Source organism: Trachypithecus francoisi, unplaced genomic scaffold (assembly GCF_009764315.1).
Source record: "Trachypithecus francoisi isolate TF-2019V2 unplaced genomic scaffold, Tfra_2.0 Lachesis_group20, whole genome shotgun sequence".
Classification (NCBI taxonomy): Eukaryota; Metazoa; Chordata; class Mammalia; order Primates; family Cercopithecidae; genus Trachypithecus; species Trachypithecus francoisi.
This window is the reverse complement of record NW_022681466.1, coordinates 71800392-71821049: the sequence shown is the minus strand read 5'-3', so window position 1 is coordinate 71821049 and position 20658 is coordinate 71800392. Positions and strand designations below refer to the sequence as shown.

The 20658-nt window shown below is 46.7% G+C and overlaps 1 protein-coding gene across 7 annotated transcripts in view; it reads right to left on the bottom strand.

Annotated features, from left to right (window-relative positions):
- Positions 1-20658, bottom strand: part of VPS53 (VPS53 subunit of GARP complex) — a 164512-nt gene that overhangs the window by 10092 nt on the left and 133762 nt on the right. For all 7 annotated transcript variants that reach the window (XM_033185231.1, XM_033185232.1, XM_033185234.1 and 4 more), the window contains 2 exons: positions 9814-9962; positions 5673-5742 (listed from right to left, as the gene is read on the bottom strand). In XM_033185231.1, the coding sequence (XP_033041122.1) occupies positions 5673-5742; positions 9814-9962 (219 nt within the window). The remainder of the gene's footprint in view (positions 1-5672; positions 5743-9813; positions 9963-20658) is intronic.

Below are 20658 nucleotides of genomic sequence, written 5' to 3'. Positions count from 1 at the left end.
TCTCTAGGGTGGAAGCTACTCAAGAGTGGAACTGCTGGATCACTGGGTAGGCATATGTTTGGCTAATGCCTAGGAGCTTTCCAACGTGGCCATGCTCACTTCCATTTCTACCAGCACGTAGGAAAGTTCTAGCTGCTCCACATCCTTCCCAACACTTGGTATCATCAATCTTTTAAATTATTATTATTATAGACAGGGTCTTTCTCTGTCACCTGGGCTGGAGTGCAGTGGTGCAATCACAGCTCACTGCAACCTCAAACTCGTTGGCTCAACTGATCCTCCTGTCTCAGCTTCCCGAGTAGCTAGGACTACAGGCACGTGCCACCACACGTGGCTAATTTTTAAATTGTTTTGTAGAGATGGGGTCTTGCTGTGTTGCCCAGGCTGATGTCAAACTGTTCAGCTCAAGCAATCTTCCTGCCACAGCCTCCCAAAGTGTTGGGATTATAGGCAAAAGCCACCACACCTGGCCAAGGCCTTAAGTACTCAAAATAACCAATCCTTTCTTTTACGGTTAGTGCTTTTAATGTTTTGTTTAAGGGATCTTTGCCTAACCCAAGGTCATAAAGATATTCTCTTACATTGTATCTTCCAGAAGCTTAATTGCCTTATTTTTTACAGCCATAATCCATCTGGAATTAATTTTCTAAAAATGGAGATATAATTCAAAAACCACAAAATGTACCTTTTGGAAGTGTACAATTCAGTGGTTTTTAAGGTCTATTCACGAGGTTGTGCAGTTGTCAGCATGAGCTGGTTTCAGAACACGTTATCACCCCAGAAAGAAACCCTTACCCATTAGCAGCCATTCTCATCTCCCCCTCCCTCAGCCTTTGCCAACCATTCATCTACTTTCTGTTTCACGGATGTGCCTGTTCTGGACATTCCATAAAAGCAGACTCACACAATAGGTGGCTTTTCCTGTCTGGCTTCTTTTGCTTAACATGGTTTCAAGACTCTTCATGCTGTAGCATGAATGGGTACTTTATTCCTTTTAATGGCTGAGTAATATTCCCTTGTATGGATAGACCACATTTTGTTTATCATCAGCTGATGGATATTTGAGTTATTTCTACTTTTTGGCTATTATAAATGGTGCTGCTATGAATATTTATGTACAAGTTTTTGTGTGAACACTTTTTTTTTTTTTTTGAGACGGAGTCTCGCTCTGTCGCCCGGGCTGGAGTGCAGTGGCCGGATCTCAGCTCACTGCAAGCTCCGCCTCCCGGGTTTATGCCATTCTCCTGCCTCAGCCTCCCAAGCAGCTGGGACTACAGGTGCCCGCCACCTCGCCCAGCTAGTTTTTTGTATTTTTTAGTAGAGACGGGGTTTCACCATGTTAGCTAGGATGGTCTCGATCTCCTGACCTGGTGATCCGCCCGTCTTGGCCTCCCAAAGTGCTGGGATTACAGGCTTGAGCCACCGTGCCCGGCCGAACATATTTTTTTCAATTCTTTTTTTTTGAGACAGTCTCACTCTGTCACCCAGCCTGGAGGTACAGTGGCACAATCTCGGCTCACTGCCACCTCTGCCTCCCAGGTTCAAGCTATTCTCCTGCCTCAGCCTCCCGAGTAGCTGGGTTTACAAGTGGAAGCCACCGTGTCCGGCTAATTTTTATATTTTTAGTAGAGACGGGGTTTCACCATGTTGGCCAAGTTGGTCTCGAACTCCTGACCTCAGTTGATCTGCCTGCCTCGGCCTCCCAAAGTGCTGAGATTACAGGTGTTGAGCCACCATGCCCTGCCTTTTTCAATTCGTTTGGGTATATATCTAGGAGTATAATTGCTGGGCCCTGTGGTAACTCTATGTAAATGCCAAACTGTTTTCCAAAATGGCTGTACCGTTTTGCATTCCCACCAGTAATGTATGAATGTTCTAATTTCCCCAAATCCTCTTTGGATTGATTTTTTATATATGGTATGTGGCAAAGGTCAAGATAAATTTTTCCAATATGGATATCCAATTACCCAGCACTATTTCCTGAAAAGACTCTCTTTCCTAAACTGAATGATGCCACTTTGGTCATAAATCAAGTGTCTACATATGTGTGGGTCTATTCCGCAGCTCAGATCTGCTCTGTTGGCCTATTTGTCCCTGGGGCCAGTGCCACACTATTCTAATTACAATACTATTACAATAAGTCTGGATACCCTGAGCTTTAACTCCTCTAATTCTGTTCTAAGATTATTTTAGCTGTTGTCTTCTGTATTTTCATCTAACTTTTAAAATCATCGTATCAATTCATACACACACACACACACACACACACCCCTCTGCTGGCATTCTACTGTATCTATAGGTAAACTGATACAGTAATTAGGATTGAATTGTATCTACAGATTAATTTTGGAATAATCTACCGCTTCTTAAATTGTTATTTATTTTTTATTGGGCAGCCTCCTCAGCCACAGCAGGCTCAGAAAGACTCCACATTTCTCTCTTTCTGAGTCTTTCTTATCAATGAACATCAGCTATCCTGTCATTTTAAAGGTCTTTGTGGATTCTGTGTCTTAATATTATACAGTTTTCTGTGTAGAAGACTTGTATATTTTTGATAGATTTACCCCTAGGTATTTAACGTTTCCTGATGTTATTGTAAATGATTTCATTTAAGGCTGGGAGCCATGCCTCAGGCCTGGAATCACAGCACTTCGGGAGGCTGAGGAGGGTGGAGTTTGAGACCAGCCTGGGCGACACAGGGAGGCAGACTCTGTATCTACCAAAAAAAAAAAGAAAAGAGCCAGGCGTGGTAGCACATTTCCTGTAGTCCCAGCTACTTGAGAAGTTGAGGCAGGAGGACGGCTTGAGTCCAGGATTTGAGACTGCAGTGAGCTATGATTGTGCCACTGTACTCACTCCAGCCTGGGCAACAGAACAAAAAAAGAAAAAAGTATTTCACTAAAAAATTTTCATTTTTACATTGTTTGCTGCTGGTATATAGAAATATATTTTAAAACATTTTCCTTACAGCCAGCAACATTGCTAAATTTATATTCTTTTTTTTTTTTGAGATGGAGTCTCTGTCACCCAGGCTGGAGTGCAGTGGCGCAATTTCAGCTCATTGCAACCGCCCAGGTTCAAGCAATTCTCCTGCCTCAGCCTCTCAAGTAGCTGGGATTACAGGCACGCGACACCTCACCTGGCTAATTTTTGTATTTTTAGTTGAGACGGGGTTTCACTGTGTTGGTCAGGCTGGTCTTGAACTCCTGAACTCGTGATCCACCTGCGTCGGCCTCCCAAAGTGTTGGGATTAAGGGTGTGAGTCACTGTGCCCGGCCTGCTAAATTTATATTCTAACAGTTTATCTGTAGATCCTTTTAGATTTATCACTCATAATCACATATTCCATGAAAAATGACAGCTTAGTCTCCTCCTTTCTAATCTGTATATATTTTGTTTCTTTTAAAAATACTTTATTTTTTGCCTTGTTGTCCTAGCCAGGACTTCAACGACAACATGGGACAGAAATGGTGACGGCGGACATTCTTGTCTTATCCTTAATCTCAAGGGAGCAAAAAGCTTTCATAGGTGAACACAGCCATAAGACTAACTAATGACCCTGCAAATCAGGGATGAGCCCGCAAATCAGGATGCTCTGAAGATCACAAACTAGCAAGAAGCATGATCCACATTGGTGTGGGTCAGTTCCACGTGCCCTTGCAACCGCTCGAGGACTCTGGGGCCTCCAGATAAGTAACTCACTTCATACAGTACTCAGAGAACAGAGGGCAGGAAAATGTCTCCCGTCCCAGTTTCAGCATAAGTATTAAAGCAAAACCTCCATTCAGGATCTGGCATCCTTGTGGCAAGGCAGACACAGCTGAGGTGGGGCTAAATCTTAGCTTCCAACGCCACAGCTTTTGTTGAAGTTTGGATGGTAGCTGCTCCATGACCGGAGGCAGCGTCTCTCAGTCTGTGAACACGGCTGAGCTGACTTGATTCTGATGGTCCTGCTGCCTGAGTCAACATGCCTACAGCTACATGGCTGCTTGCATTTCAAGACCCAGACATCAGGGCAAATACAGGCCCAGCTAAACCTCAACTCAGGTGAGAATCCTTCAGGGGCCACGTTGCCCTGTAGTTCCCACCCACACCCTCCCCAGTCAGGGCCTGTCAAGACCCACACTCCCTACCGCCCATCTGCACTGGCCCGCGGTCTGAGGAAGTAAAACTCCAGTTCCAGCAGGTGGTTTTCTCATCCACACCTCAAAACGGAAGTAAACAGAGGATGTTGATTGTGGGTTTGTTAAAAAAATAACAATGGACATAAGCACTGGATGAACTGGCATTTTTCTGAAGATATTGGCTTTGGGTCTGAACTTACGATAATTATTAAAATACCTTTTTTTTTTTTTTTTTTTTTGCAGGGAAAATGGCGTCTTACTCTGTTGTCCAGGCTTCAGTGCAGTGGCACGATCACAGCTCACTTCGGCCTGGGTTCAAAGAATCCTCCCACTTCAGCCTCCTGAGCAGCTGGGACTGTAGGTGTGGACCATTGTGCCTAGCTAATATTTTATTTTTTTGAGAGATGGGGTTGCACTATGTTGCCCAGGCTGGTCTTGAACTCCTGGCCTCAAGTGATCCTCCCATCTCAGCCTCCTGTCACTGTCACTGGGTTTTTATTCTTTTTTTTTTTTTTTGAGATGGAATCTTACTCTGTTGCCCAGGCTGGAGTAAAATGGTGTGATCTCGGCTCACCGCAAGCTCCACCTCCACCTTCAAGTGATTCTCCTGTCTCAGCCTCCCGAATAGCTGGGATTACAGGTATGCATCACCACACCTGGCTAATTTTTTTTTTTTTTGAGATGTTTGTTCTTGTTGCCCAGACTAGAGTGCAGTGGTGTGATCTCGGCTCACTGCAACCTCCGCCTCCCGGGTTGAAGCGATTCTCCTGCCTCAGCCTCCCGAGTAGCTGGGATTACAGGCACCCACCACCACGCCCAGCTAATTTTTTGTATTATTAGTAGAGATAGTGTTCACCATGTTGGCTAGGCTGGTCTCAAACTCCTGACCTCAGATGATCTGCCCGCCTCGGCCTCCCAAAGTGCTGGGATGACAGGCGTGACCCACCACGCCCGGCCGGTATCCCAAGTTTTTCGTTAGTTTTTTTTTTTTTTTTTGAGATGGAGTCTCACTTTGTCACCCAGGCTGTAGTGCAGTGGTGTGATATCGGCTCACTGCAACCTCCGCCTCCCAGGTTCAAGTGATTCTCCTGCCTCAGCCACCCGAGTAGCTGAGATTACAGGTGCCCGCCACCATGCCCAGCTAATTTTTGTATTTTTAGTAGAGATGGGGTTTCACCATGTTGGCCAGGTTTGTCTCAAACTCCTGACCCCAGGTGATCCGCCCGCCCAGGCCTCCTGAAGTGCTGGGGTTACAGCATGAGCCGCCATGCCCAGCTACCTCTTCTTATTGGAGTGTGAGCACTAGGAGCAGGCCCTTTCTGTGGTGCTTGCTGTGGTATACCCCGCACCCAGAACGTAGTAGGCATTCAAACAAAATTTTTAAAAATAAATGGAAGAATGAATTAAGAAACCTTCCGGGTAAGTCATCGTACTGTCCCCAAACAGGGGACATCATCAATTTTATTCCTGCCACGTAGATCTGGACTATAAGAATATGTGCTTGATCTACAACAAAAGCTGCCAACGCCTGAGTTTGAGTCCACTCACCTGCTCTGCCCCCACCATGCTGATGGGCTTGCACTTGAAGAGGTGGGTGATGAATTTGGGAATGAAGGAGCTGTGGATAAAAAAGAAGTGACAAATTAGGCTTATTCTTTCTTGAGGAAAGAAATGCAAAAACTTTTTTTAAGGTTCCACGTATCTCCATGAAAAAACCTTTTTTAATGAAGAATGGAAGGAGCCTCCACTGTCGCCCACCAGCACCCATGACCTTATTTTTCTTCTGAGCGAAGCCCTGGTTTTTGAGTTTGTTTCGTGACATGAGGCCCTGGCAGGCCTGGGGAAACCGGATCCATCCCAGACCCCCAGTGAACTCTAACTATTCTCAGCCGGTCAGAGCACAGCATTCCTTTGGTGACTATTGTGTGTCCTGAGAGGGGATATGATCGAAGCTGGCCCAATCAGACTGGATGAAAGGACTATGGGCACCGCACCTGGCTAATTTTTAATTCTTTTGTAGAGACAGCATTTCGTTACGTTGCCAGGCTGGGCTCAAACTCCTGGCTTCAAGTAGTCCTCCTCCCTCGGGCTCCAGAAGTGCTGGGATTACAGGCGTGAGTCACTGAGCCTGGCCAGGCTTCCTTGTTCTTCATTCTCCAGCCTCATCCTGCTAAGCCCTGACCTCCCTAAGCTTCAACCCAACCGAGCTGCTTGTAGATCCCAGGATTCTGGGGGCTATTTAATGCCTACACTGCTCCCTCGCCTGGACTGCCTTTCCTAGAAGGGGCTTGTGGGTCAGTGCACACGCACCTCTCATATCCTGTTCAACGGCGTCTCTAGAAAGCCTTTCTTCCATTGCCTTCGCCGTACTCCCCATGGAGTCCGCAGGCCTCTACCCCCACATCTAACCTACTTCATTATGCTCATTTGCTTACGGGTCCATTCTGCCTCACCTGACTGTTAAGGCAAATGAAGACGGGGACCATGTTTATTAGGCCAAAGCATTTAACGCTGGGTCTGAGGCATAGGAGACGCTCAAGTCAACGCACATTGAATAAATCATACATTTTTTTTTTTTTGGAGACAGAGTCTTGCTCTGTCACCCAGGCTGGAGTGCCGGTGGCTCAATCTTGGCTCACTGCAAGCTCCGCCTCCTGGGTTCAAGCTGTTCTCGTGCCTCAGCCTCCTGAGTCGCTGGAATTACAGGCACCCACCACACCTGGCTAATTTTTGTATTTTTAGTAGAGAAGGGGTTTCACCATGTTGGCCAGGCTGGTCTCGAACTTCTGGCCTCAAGTGATCCGCTCGCCTCGGCCCCGCAAAGCGCTGGGATGACAGGCGTGAGCCGCCGCACCCGGCCACCTACCACGTTCTGAATGTCAGCTTGGTATCAGCACTTTACTGGGAAGTTACTATGTGGTTTCTCATTTTACCCTCCTAACCACTATTGTGAGATTTGTCTCATCATCTCCTTGATGAATGGAGGAGGATCAGCTCCGTGGATGAGGGAAGCTGCTTGTGGTTCAACTGCAGTTTCCACCAGGCTGTGGATTCTGATGTCTCAGTAGGAAAGGCTGCTATTGCTTAGACAGCAAACAGAGGTAAAAGGAAACATCTATGGTTGTGCATGGGTGGGGCAGAAAGGAAGCTAAGGGAGAGGAAACTGGAGTCTGGAGATCGGATCTGGAGGTGACTTGTGATCAGGAAGGAGAATAAACAAGGGGCTATTTGGAAGGAATTCCTCAGTGTTGGAAACCAGAGCCAGACAAGTAATGTGAGACTGAACTCATGACCAATGGCAACTGTGCACACAATGGTTTGTAACCTAAATTGCTTCACATTAGAACATGCTCTGGGCTGGGTACAGCAGCTCATGCCTATAATCCCAGCACTCTGAGAGGCCGAGGCAGGCGGACTGCTTGAGCCCAGGAGTTTGAGACCAGCCTGGGCAACATGGCAAAATCTCATCTCTACAAAAAATAGAAAAATTAGCTAGGTGGGGTGGCAAGCACCTGTAATCCCAGCTATTCAGGAGGCTGACGTGGGAGAATCACCTAAGCCCAGGAGATGGGGGCTGCAGTGAGCTGTGATCACGCCACTGCACTCCAACCTGGGTAACAGAGTGAGACCCTGTATTGAAAAGAAAAAAAAAAAGCTTTGACTGTGCCCCTGAACTGGCTGTCTGTACTACTCTACAGGTGGGGTGGGGGGAATATGAGGACCTGACACACGTCCTGTGGGAAGAAGACCAAGCAGTGTGCTGGGTAACTGCCAAGGGCTTCTCTGGCCCATCAGGGCGGTGGTGGCTGCTGCCCTTGGCCAGGGAAGGGTCTCCTCACAAGCCCACCTCTGTTAAGCGGGATTTTACCAAGATGAGAAGGCACCATGGATGAAAACAGAAAACCACTTCCTAGATCCCAGGCTGAACGATTCCAGATGTGAGGATGGGCATCCAATTCCCCGTGCACTCAACCTGGGCTTAGCAATGAAACTCAAGGGCTCTGAGAGAATGTGAGGCTGGTGCTGGGAGACGCTGAGACTGGCTAAGTCAACAGGCTCCTCCTTCACTTAACGTATCAGCTCAATGATATGACTGAGATGGGAGACGCTGGGACTGGCTAAGTCAACTGACTCCTCCTTCACTTAACAGAAACTCAATCAGACCCCGGAGCAGCCACCCTGGAGATTTTCAGTCACAGTAAATTTTTACAGAGTTGCTGCTTCCTCCAGCAGTTGTGGGGAGTGTCACAATGTGATTTATCAGCAGTGCTTCTTACACACTAATGGGCACCCAGGGAGTGAGGGAATTCCACCTCCTGGTCCATCTGCCATCTGCAAACAGTAATGCCTCCCTGGAGAGTCCACTCTATACTTTCTTGACAAACTAGAAAGTAAAGCTGACACCACAAGCTGCTCCATAATTGTTAGTCCTGAGGGGTTCATTTGTGAGGCAGAGGGAAACCAGGAGAGATTTGGGGAAGACAGAAACTTGGAGTCCTGAATCGCTAGCTGGGGCCTGGATGGGAACAACCCAGATACAGTAGCTTGGCCTGGGCTGACCCTCCCGAAGCCCTTCCCTGAGAAGTCTGCCAAAATGCTTGCTTGATAACTGGTCGGAGGAGACACTGACCCTCAACACTGCCTGGTAGCACGGGAAAGGGTGCTAAGCCAGATGGTGACTGGCAAAGGACCAAACTATTTCCTCGCTTCAAAACTCAGGGCAGAAATGGCCACACCCGAGGACACGGCAGGAAGACGCCGGCTCAGGGCGCACTCACCTGCCTCGGCCATGGAGCTCCCTGACTTGTGCATCCCAATTTCTAGTGCCTGCCTCAGAACAAGAGTGTGTCCAAGTATTAACGGATAAATTCTAGCAGCCATGGTAAAAAATACCAGGGGGAGGGAGGGGAAGAAGGCTCAAAAGAAACAGAACTGATGGCTCCTACCCTTAAGAGGCATTTATAAGCCACTCAGAGAAACAGAATGCATACAGGGAATCCCTGAAAAAGAATTTTAATCATCCAATCCTAGGCAAGGGGTGCACATGCCTGCACAGTTCAAAACAACAGTAGGCCCCATTCATTTCTGTTTGCCTTGACGTGGCTGGGGGCTGTACTGCTGTTACTGTTGCCTATGACTTTAAGTAGTAGATTTAGTTTTATTAGTAAGCTGCTTTTGTGTACAAATTAAAATTAGTACTACAGGCACCAGAACGAACCCCAGCTGGATAGTGGGGACACCCAAACTGTGAGGATGCTGGTGGGAAGTATGGTATTAAAATTAGTACTGCTGGCACCAGAAAGAACCCCAGCTGGATGGTGCAGACACTCAAATTGTGAGGATGCTGGTGGGAAGTATGGTTTTAAAAACAACCCAGTTGAGTGTGACACTGAAATGGCGGCCACACGTCACTGTCCATTTGTCCAGACCCAGGGAAGGTCCAGCGCGACGTCACGGAGTCCGGGTGACAATGCCGTGTCGATGCAGGTTCACCTACTGTAACGAATGTGCCACTCTGTGTGTGGGGTGTCGGTGACAGGAAGACTGTGCATGTGTGGGGGTCACGTACACGGGAAAGCTCTGAACTTTCTGCTCAATTTGGCTGTGAACCTAAAACTGTTCTAAAACATACAGTCTATTAAAAAAAAAAAAAAAAAAGCGCCCAGAGATGAGAATGCCCAGGACTCACTTTGCAAATTTAATGCAGAACTGAGTGAAGTACTTGCGTGTGGAGGCCAGGTTGTCACGGATGATGGGGACGTTCTGCTTGATGTGCAGGATGACAGAGGTGACGTAGGGGCTCTGGTCCCCAACGTGCTCCACGTTCTGCCACTGCATCTGCAAGGGAGAAAGGACGAGGTGCTGAATCCCTCGCGGGAGAACGGTGTCGCCTGTTGCTGGGGAAGGGAGGGGCTGGAGTGGAAATCAGGTCACAGCTTTGGTATCACAGGAATCAGGAGCTTTTGTCCTGGGGAATTTCTTATTTGTTCGTAGGGACTGACACTCAGGACAAAAACAAGTGTGTCCAGTGGACCCGACAGTGAGGTGGACCCAGGCCCTTTCCTTTTCCTGCCTTGTCCCCGCCATGCCTGAAACAGCCTTCCCTTCCCAGCTAAGCTACCCACTCGTAAAGGGTCCTGTTCTCCTGCCGAGTGCCCCACGGTAGGGGACTGCAGCAGGACAGGGAGGAACACCCACTCCCAAGCTGACTGGCAGCCTGGGAGATGAGAGCGGCGGCTGGGCTAAATGACACGGAACCTGGAGGGGATTCACAGACCCCTTTCTCTCCAGTCAGCTGGGAGGAGTTTGGGATTCTTTAACACAGAAAACTAGAAATGACGTGACGTGTGGGGATGAAGTTACTGGGAAGAGGTGCAGATGAGATAAGATCGTGAAACTGAGTGGCAGGTACATGAGGCTGACCACATTGTTTCCTCTACTTTTGAATATATTCCAAAATTTCCATAATAAAACACTTGAAGAGGTATGCGTGTAGAATCTTACACTCCTAAAACCTCTGGGATCATGTCAGGATTTCAGTAATGGGAAGGGAAAAAGAATCTCTGGCAAACACTCGGGTGGACCAGAGGGTAAGATAGAGACATGGGGAACAGGGCAGGAGTCAGGCGCAGGGGGAGAACACTGCTGAGAGCACCAAGGTGGTCCCTGAACAGGCTGTGAACAAAAGTGACAGACCTGCTTCAACCTGAGCCCTAACGACAGGCTCTGGAAGACACCTACAGCAAACTGGCTGGATTCCTGGACTACGTGGCACTTGGCAGCACTGAGACCTGGGAACAGAAGGAGGCAGTGCTGCAGTGTGCCATCCCCCGAGGCGGCGTGAAGGAGACGGGCGCAGCACCAGCTCCCAGTCTGTCCCAGGCTGGCAGGGAAGGGCATGCTAATCCCGAAGAGTGGGAATGGACTGCAGGGTTCTGCTGAGTCAGCCTCTCACAGTGGAGCTGGACGGTCTGTTAAAGAGATCCTAAGCCAAACACAAACCATATAATATGTTCATAGAAGGAGGTCAGTAGTTCTGAGGCCCCAGTGTCTCTGGCAAGAAAACACTATTTTAATAGAGCTCCTAGGGAAAGGAAAAATTCAATACTGAGAGAGCTTGTTTAAAAGAATCACAACGCACGTGGATGAGTCCCCAGCCGTGGGAAGCTCAAATGACTCTTAATGCTTTTTCAAATCAGTGGATATTTGTATTCTAAAAGCTTTAGGGATGTGTACACACAGAATCACAGGAAAGCAGGAAGGGACCTCCACCTTCATTTCACAGATAAGAAAACCAAGGCCAGGAGACATGAAGAGTCCTATGCAAGGCTTCATAACCAGGCTCCACACAGGAAAAAGAACTCTAATTTATTACTGGGAAAAAACAGAAACCAACAATGAAGAAACAGTAGAAAGGTCTAATATGAACCGACTTAATATTCTAATGTTTTGGTTACGTGAAATGTTTTCCTCATTATCTTTTATCTTACGCAAGAGGCTTCTTTTTCCATTTGATTCTAAAGATTTGACCCATCCAAACAACGAGCATCCTAGGTGATTTTAAATGAGCTCATAGGGTGAGGCCAAAATCCAGGTGCTGTCAGCGTTTCCTGGGCTCTGCAGCAGGACTCGGAGCAGAATGCTCTGGGGAGACACAGCGACCTGGGAGGGTTTGACGCCCCAAAGCCCATTGACGCAACGCTCTTCCACAGAAATGACTATTACTTTCCAGGCTGGCAGCTTTGTGTATTTCAAAATCTCAAAACAGTTTATCAGCGATGATCGAAACATGACAGTCCTCCATGAAAGGAGGTGGTGACGTGCTCTGTCACCAGTTACAAAGTGACTCTGAAGCAAGACAGAGCAGGGGCCGGGATTTCTTCAACTTCCACGGGTTATTCCGCACGCTCCTCACCTAGCTCCTCGATAATCACTGGCCAGGTCGGTGTGTGCCCACATTTGGAAACACGTGGAAAGAGCTGATTTGCTTTAATACTCTGGCCAGTCACGACTCCATCGGTCAAGTTAAAAGAAGTATTAGCAAAGGCCAAATGGATTCATGATTTTAAACTTAAGTCAGCTCAGCGAAGTAAGAAAGGGATTTAAAGTACTAGAAAACAATAAAAGGTGACCTTATTTTTAAAATATGTGGCACACGCCTACAGTCTCAGCTACCAGGGAGGCTGAGGCCAGAGGGTCACTGGAGCCCAGAAGGTTGAGGCTACAGGGAGCTGCGATTCTACCGCTGCACTCCAGCCTCAGATGGCTGATGCTCGCCGTCATCCACCATGGATAACTGAAGGTTTGGGTCACAACCTGAACTGTCTGAGACGGCTACATTGAGACCGAACTTTGCAGGCCACTGTGCCCGGCCCTAAACATACAACATCTCATTTACTATTCATACATGATCTCACTTCGTTCTCACAGCAACCTTGTAGAGGAAGAAATTAAAAAGGCTCAAAGAGATTTGGTATCTTGCACAAAATTTTACAGCGGGGACAACCAGGTCTATCCAAAGCCCAAACCCCACACCAAGGTGCTTGCTAGACAACTTCCCCCCGGACCCACCCCCACCCCCCGCCCCACCACCTTTGCCTGCAAAAAAGAATAAAAGCACTTAACTAGGCCTTCGTTCAAGGTAAGGCCTGTTTCTCAAGGAGAAGCTAATGAAACACAGTGATCCAGCAAAGGACTCTTTCTTTCTTTCTTTCTTTATTTTGAGACAGAGTCTCTGTTGCCCAGGCTGGACTGCAGTGGTACAATCATAGTTCATGGCAGCCTTGACTTCCTGGGCTCCAGCAATCCTCCCAGCTCTGCCTCCCAAGTAGCTGGGACCACAGGTGTACACTACCATGCCCAGCTAATTACAAAAAACCTTTTTTTTTTTTACTTTCTGTAGAGACGGGGGTCTCACCGTGTTGCCCAGATTTGTCTTGAACTCCCTGGTTCAAGCAATCCTCCTGCCTCAGCCTCCCAAAGTCTTAGGATTACAGGCGTGAGCTACCACGCCCGGCCTAAAGAACTCTTTCAAAAAAGGAAACAAACCGTGCCTTGCGTTGGAAGAACAAACATCATGAAAAGCCATCAATAGAAATAAGACCTCAACTTTTCCAGGTAAACTTTTCATTGGACATTTATAAGTCACCCCTCTACACTTAAAATTGTTTCTTGTTGTGCTTTTTGTTTAGGGGGCTTGGGTAGAACTGAATACAAATAGCATTCAACTGCTACTATCTAAACAAGACAGTATGAAGACATAAAAATGATGAGCGCCTCCGGGACTCAGTCTCACCACCACAGGAAGAGACTGCGGGGCCCAGAGTGTCCCCAGAGCCCGGCTTCCGCTGCCTGGGCAGGAAGTGTGTGCTCTGTGGGACACTCCACGACGGGGCTGGGGGGCCAGCACTCTTTCTAGAGAGAGCCTACTGTAGCAGGAACTTTGATCAGAGAACAGCACTCCACAACTAGCTTCAATGGATCTCATTTTTTCCTATTGCCATACGAAGCTTGGAAAGAGGTTTCTTGAAAATCTGAATACTTAAATTCCTACTTCTTCACTGGATTAGAGAGACACAGAGCATAGACTCAGTCAGTTGGGCTCTGGGAGCATTTCAGGCAACTGAAGTCTCATATTATAATTGAGGCTGCAGGGGTGCTGGCCTCAAGCAGTAGACTTTACTCAGGCACACACCTACACGCTCACTCTCACTCTGACGCCTGGTGGGCTCCTTTCACTCCTGCAGCATCAGATATATTTATAGGTACCTCTGGCAAGCACAGCACGGCACCGAGCACTGGGTGGGGACCAAAGAGGTGAAGGAACCTTTATCAAGCACCTATTACGCACGGGGCACTGAAGGAACATTTATCCAGCACCTACTACGCACCGGGCGCTGAGGGAACGTTTATCAAGCACCTACTATGCACCCGGCGCTGAGGGAACGTTTATCAAGCACCTACTACGCACCGGGCACTTAAGGAATGTTTATCGAGCATCTACTACGCACCAGGCGCTGAAGGAACGTTTATCAAGCAGCTACTATGCACCAGGCACTGAGCGAACGTTTATCAAGCACCTACTATACACCGGGCACTGAGGGAACATTTATCAAGCATCTACCACGCACCCAGCACCGAGGGAATGTTTATCAAGCACCTACTACGCACCGGGCGCTTAAGGAACGTCAATCAAGCACCTAATACACACCCGGCATTGAAGGAACGTTTATCAAGCATCTACTACGCACTCAGCACTGAAGAAACGTTAATCAAGCACCTACTACGTACCGAGTGCTTAAGGAATGTTTATCAAGCACCTACCACACACCGGGCACTGAAGGAACCTTTATCAAGCACCTATTACGCACCAGGCACTGAAGGAACGTTTATCAAGCACCTACTATGCACCCGGCGCTGAAGGAACGTTTATCAAGCATCTACTACGTACCAGGCGCTGTGCCTGACATTTCCACATGAACTTGCTGCCTGATGAATGAATGATGTAGTGAAGAGGTATTATTACTCCTCTTTGTGAGTAATAATAAATGAGGATGAGACAGGCTTGAGGACAGCGAGTGATCTGCCTAAGGAAGCACAACTGCTAAGTTAGCAGGAAAGGTCATTAAGATGGTACTCAACATGCTGAAATTGAGTCAGCCAGTCTGAGTTCTGACACTGTGCAACCTTCTAAAGGGGTGACCCGGACAAGTCACCTAATTTCTCTGAGCCTCAGTTTTCTCATCTGTAAAACTGGGATGATGGTAACATCTATAATCTATTATTGAAAGATAATGCACGGAATGCTCTTAACACTGTGTCTCACAACACGTATTAATTCCACAGTAAATTTTAGCTACTCTTATAATTTTAAGAATAAATACTTGCACTATCACTAAAAATCACTAAATTTAGATAACCGATAATTATCAATTAATTCAGAAATGTACCAGTTAACTGAAATTATGGGGATTTAAATTTTATTCTTTTTTTCAAAAAAATCTGGCCGGACATGATGGCAACATGCCTGTAATCCCAACAGTTTGGGAGGCCGAGGCGGGCAGATCATTTGAGGCCAGGAATTCGAGATCAGCCTGGCCAACACCATGAAACCCGTCTCTACCAAAAATACAAAAATTAGCCGCATGTGGTGGCAGGTGCCTGTAATCCCAGCTACTCGGGAGGCTGAGGCAGGAGAATTGCTTGAACCCATGAGGGAGAGGTTGCCATGAGCACAAATCGCGCCACTGCACTCCAGCCTGGGGGACAGAGCGAGACTGTCAAACAAACAAAAAAACTGCATTTTTCTAAAATGGAAGTGATTTAGTTTTATCATAATGGGAAAAATCTTTTTTATGAAAAAGAAAGTTGTATCTTGATTCTAGGTAGAACTTGAGGGTTTCTTAGCTGTGGCTTTCTACGGGTCTTCTGAAGCAGATGTGCATTTTAATGACTGAGGAAAATGGAAATGAGAACAGACTTGTCTTGATTCTACGTACCAGTGAACTTGAGGATTTCTTAGCCATGGCTTTCCCTGGGACTTCTGAACAGATCTGCATTGTAATGACTGAGGAAAATGAGAACAGACTTGAGAACTCTTCTAACTGTTTCAAAATGTCTTTGGGGGATCGTAATGCAGCCTCCTAAATGGATACATGTTCACAATCCAGAAACCTAATATAAATTATGTGCCAGACTGTAAGAAAATTTAATTTATTCAGTTTCTGTTTTTTCCTAAAACTACCATTAATGGGCAAAACACTAAGTGTGTTTGCTTCTGAACAGAGACTTGGATTACTTAACTGAGTGATGTGAGCAGCCCTAGGAAACGGCCTGGAGAGAGGAGGGGACCGTGGGACCAGCAGCCCCTGCTCGAAGCCCACAGCTCTCTATCCTACGTACAGGGGCATAACCAGACATACTCATTTCTAAGGATTTGTAGGATTTAAATCTAAAAGAATCCTTCTTATTTCCACCAGAACACTCCAAATAACTACTTTTTCCAGAATCAGGAGAACTAGTTTTACTTGTAGCTTCACTGTTATAAGCTATATGGCTTTGGGCATAATGGGAAGGGAAGGGAGGGGAGGGGAGGGGAGGGGGAAGGGATGGAGGGAGGGGAAGGGAGGGGAGGGGGAAGGAGGGAGGGAGGGGAGGGGAGGGGGGAATGAGGGAGGGGAAGGGAGGGAGGGAGGGAGGGGAGGGGGGAATGAGGGAGGGAGGGGAGGGGGGAATGAGGGAGGGAGGGGAGGGGGGAATGAGGGGGGGAATGAGGGAGGGAGGGGAGGGGGGAATGAGGGAGGGAGGGGAGGGGGAGGAGGGAGGGAGGGAGGGGAGGGGGGATAAGGAGGGGGGAGTGAAGGGAGGAAGGAAAGAAGATACCAGAAGGAAAGTTCATTAGTTTTCAGGGAAAAATATTCACCGCAGATTGGAATATGTGGGGCGGCTGCTCAACACATTTTCTCCTCTGTAGAAAAGTCCTGGTGTCAGATCAAGAAAAGCTGGAGACCGATGTACACCATGATGATGGTGAATGCTTGAAGAACTCATACGCATATCAGCACGAACACTCATGTGCACCCACCAGGACTGGGCACACACTGACAGAAATGTATCAACTAATTGAAATTATGGTGATTTAAATTTTATTCTTTTTTTCAAAAATATCAGGCCGGGTGCAACGGCAACATGCCTGTAATCACAGCAGTTTGGGAGGCCGAGGCTCTTCCACGTTTAGGCAGGTTACTTAAGCTGATTTTGCCTCAGTTGCCACATTTGCCAAAAAGACTTACTCTCTCTCTGTGTATGGCGTGACACAATCCTACATAGAGAGACAGTGTGGTGGCGTGATCACGGCTCACTGCAACCTCTGCCTCTCTGGCTCAAGTGATCCTCCCACCGTAGCCTCCCGAGTAGCTAAAAGATCTGGAGCAGGTGATTTAATGTCTCTGTGTTTCAGCTTCTTTATCTGTGAAAAGCAGAAATACCATAGCCATCTTATGAATTTATTGTTAGAATGAAATTAATTGGGTTCTAATTCCTGGTAAGTGCTCAGCAAATAGTAACTTATTATCAACTCATAGAGGTTATCTAAGAAAATACGCAATAAGGCCAGGCACAGTGGCTCATGCCCTGTAATCCCAGCATTTTGGGAGGCCGAGGTGGGAAGATCAATAGAGCTCAGGAGTTTGAGACTGGCCTGGGCAACACAGCAAGACCTCATCTTTACTAAAAATCAAGAAAATTAGTCCTTCATTCCGACATCTCTTCAATTGGCTCCAGGATGCCACCTGCTGAAGTCAGAAGCCCTTCTGCTATTAGGTGCCATCGAGGAGCACCACTCCATCCTCAACAGCACTAGCTATGGACCTGAAGGTTTCCAGGATTCCATGACCCCACCGTCTCCCACAAAGATGTCCAAGTTTCCCACTCTACATCTACCAGCTCCACCTGGCTACGTCTGCTCAGCAGAGTTCTATTTATGTCTTACTTGTTTACCCATCTTTGGTCAAAAGGGTGTTTGTGGTCCTTCAGTTCCTTCTCTTCCGTCCCCCACCCCACCGCCTCTTTACCTTCAAAGTCATTCAGGGAATACCACAGTTAAGCAAGTACCGTGCTATGCCACGGGTTTCCAAAATGAATAAGACACAGCCCTCAAGTTGCTCAAAGTTTAACAGGGAAGACAAAGACATAAAAATGATCATATAACAAAGCAGAAAGGTAGTCTAGGTACTGTGGTGTCTTGAAGCAGAAAGAGGAAAGCTTTGGCTGAGGCAAGAAATGCTGACATCGTAAGGGACCTTGAAGAGCCAAAACAGTGTTGACAAAGAACAAAGTTGGAAGACTCATACTTCTTGATTTCAAAGATTACTACAAAGCTATTATAGCCGAACAGTGTGGTACTGGCCTGAAGATGGACATACAGATGCTGAGGACAGACATACAGATGGATGGAATAGAACTGAGACCCCAGAAATAATCCCACACATCTATGGTTAACTGATTTTTTATGAGGGTGTCAAGACCATCCAACGTGAAAAGAATAGTCTTTTCAACAAATGGTGCTGGGAAAGCTGAGTATCTTTCAGCAAAAGAATGCTGCTGAATCTTTGCCTTACACCATATACAAACATTAACTCAAAATGGATTGAAGATCTGCATTTTTTTCTTTTGTTTTCTTTTTTCTTTTTTGTGAAGACCTAAATTTAAGAACTAAAACTAAAATTCTTAGAAGAAACCACAGAGTAAATCTTTATGATTTTGGATCAGGCAATGGTATCTTAAGATATCTCTCTCACACACACACACACACACACACACACAGACATACCAGACTTCAGAAAATCAAAGCCATTATCAAGAAAGTGAAAAGACAACCCAGCCACAGAATGCGAGAGAATATTTACAACTTTCATATCTGATAAAGAGTCTAGTATCCAGATATAAAAATAACTTTTACAATTCAACAACAGAAAGACAACCCAATTTTAAAATAGGCAAAACATTTAATTGTCATTTGTTCGAAGAGAACTTACAAATCACCAGTAAGCACCTGAGAAGGTGACCAGCATGTTAGTCATGGGAGAAATGCAAACTGAAATCACAATGAGATACCACTTCACACCCACGAAAATGGCTATAATAAAAAAGGAAAACAAGTGTGGGGGAAGATGGGGAGAAACTGAGTCCCTTACACTTTGCTGGTGGAAATATACAATGGCACAGTCACTTTAGAAAAGAGTTTGGCAGTTTCTCAAAACGTTAAACATAAATTGACCACGCGGCTCTTTCGGTTCCATTCCTTAGGTACTTTATTTATTTATTTATTTATTTATTTATTTTTTTGAGACAGAGTCTCCCTCTGTCACTCAGGCTGGAGTGCAGTGGTGAGATCTTGGCTCACTGCAACCTCTGCCTCCCAGGTTCAAACCATTCTCCTGTCTCAGCCTCCCGAGTAGCTGGGGTTACAGGTGCGCGCTACCACACCCGGATAATTTTTGTATTTTTCGTAGAGACAGGGTTTCCCCGTGTTGGCCAGGCTGCTCTTGAACTCCTGACCTCGGATGATCCGGCCGTCTCGGCCTCCCAACGTGCTGGGATTACAGGCTTGAGTCACCACGCCCGGCCTTTGGGTACATATTGAAGAGAACTGAAAACATGTTTATACGAAAACCTGTACATGAATGTTCACAGCAATATTCAAAATTAGAAAGCAGAAATAACTCAAACATCCAACAGATGAATGAATAAACACAATGTGGTCTATCCACACAATGGAATATCACTCAGCCACAAAAAGGAATGGAGTGCTGACACATGCCCCACCATGAACGTGCCCTGAAAACACGACGCTAAGTGAAGAGAGCCAGGCGCAAGATGTGCCACACGCCATGTGATTCTATGTATGCGAAATGTCAGGAGGGGCAAATCCACAGAGACAGAAAGTAGGCTAATGGTTGTCAGCGGAATGGAGAATGACTGCTGAGAGGTACGGGGTTTCTTTTGGGGGTGATGAAGATGTTCTGGAATTAGATGGTGGTAGTGGTTTCATGACACTGTGAATATACTAAAAACAACTAAATTGTACACTTTATTTATTTATTTGTAAGATAGAGTCTCGCTCTGTTGCCCAGGCTGGAGAGCAGTGGTGCAATCTGAGCTCACTGCAACCTCCACCTGCCAGGTTCAAGTGATTCTCCTACCTCAGCCTCCTGAGTAGCTGGGACTATAGGTGTGAATCATCACATTCAGCAAGTTTTTTGTATTTTTAGTAGAGACGGGGTCTCACCATGCTGGCCAGGCTGGTCTCCAACTCCTGACCTCAAATGATTTGCCCTCCTCAGCCTCCCAAGATGCTGGGATTACAGGCATGAGCTACTGCACCTGGCCAACTGTACACTTTAAAAGGGTGAATTCTATGGTATGTGAATTATACCTCAGGTTTTTAAACGAGGACAGACATTCGAACTCGATCTTAAAGGATGTGCTCCTTGGGCAGACGACAGCAGGAAGAAAATTCTGGGCAGAAAGAATAAAATGAGAAAAGGCATGGAAGCCACACAAGAGCAATGTGCATTCTGGGAAGTAAACATGGCTATGGCTGGAGAACAGGGCACCTGGTCTGGAGGGAGCGGCAGAAACCGATCTAGCAGTGGAGTGAAGACACAGATAATGAAAGCTCTATATGACAACCACGGAGGAGGCCACGAGGTGCCTTCCATGAGAATGAAGTCTCCCAGGAGAATGACTTAACCAAGTTGCCTGGCTCAATCCATCTTGTCAAGGAAAGCTCCTTCCGTCAACTCAGAATCATCCAGCGACTACACTCCATTTTGGCAAGTCAACAGTCCTTCTGACATTTTTAAGATACATTTATTTACAGTACTGGTTCTTCTCAGTTTTCTTCCCAGCGGGGTACAGACTCCTTGAGGGCAGTCTCGTTTCTAATCTTAACTCTGTCAGTCCAAGTACGGGAGTAGCCTGAGGAGACCCTGGGATGCTGAATGAGAGTGGCAGTTTTAACCAAACTCTTCAG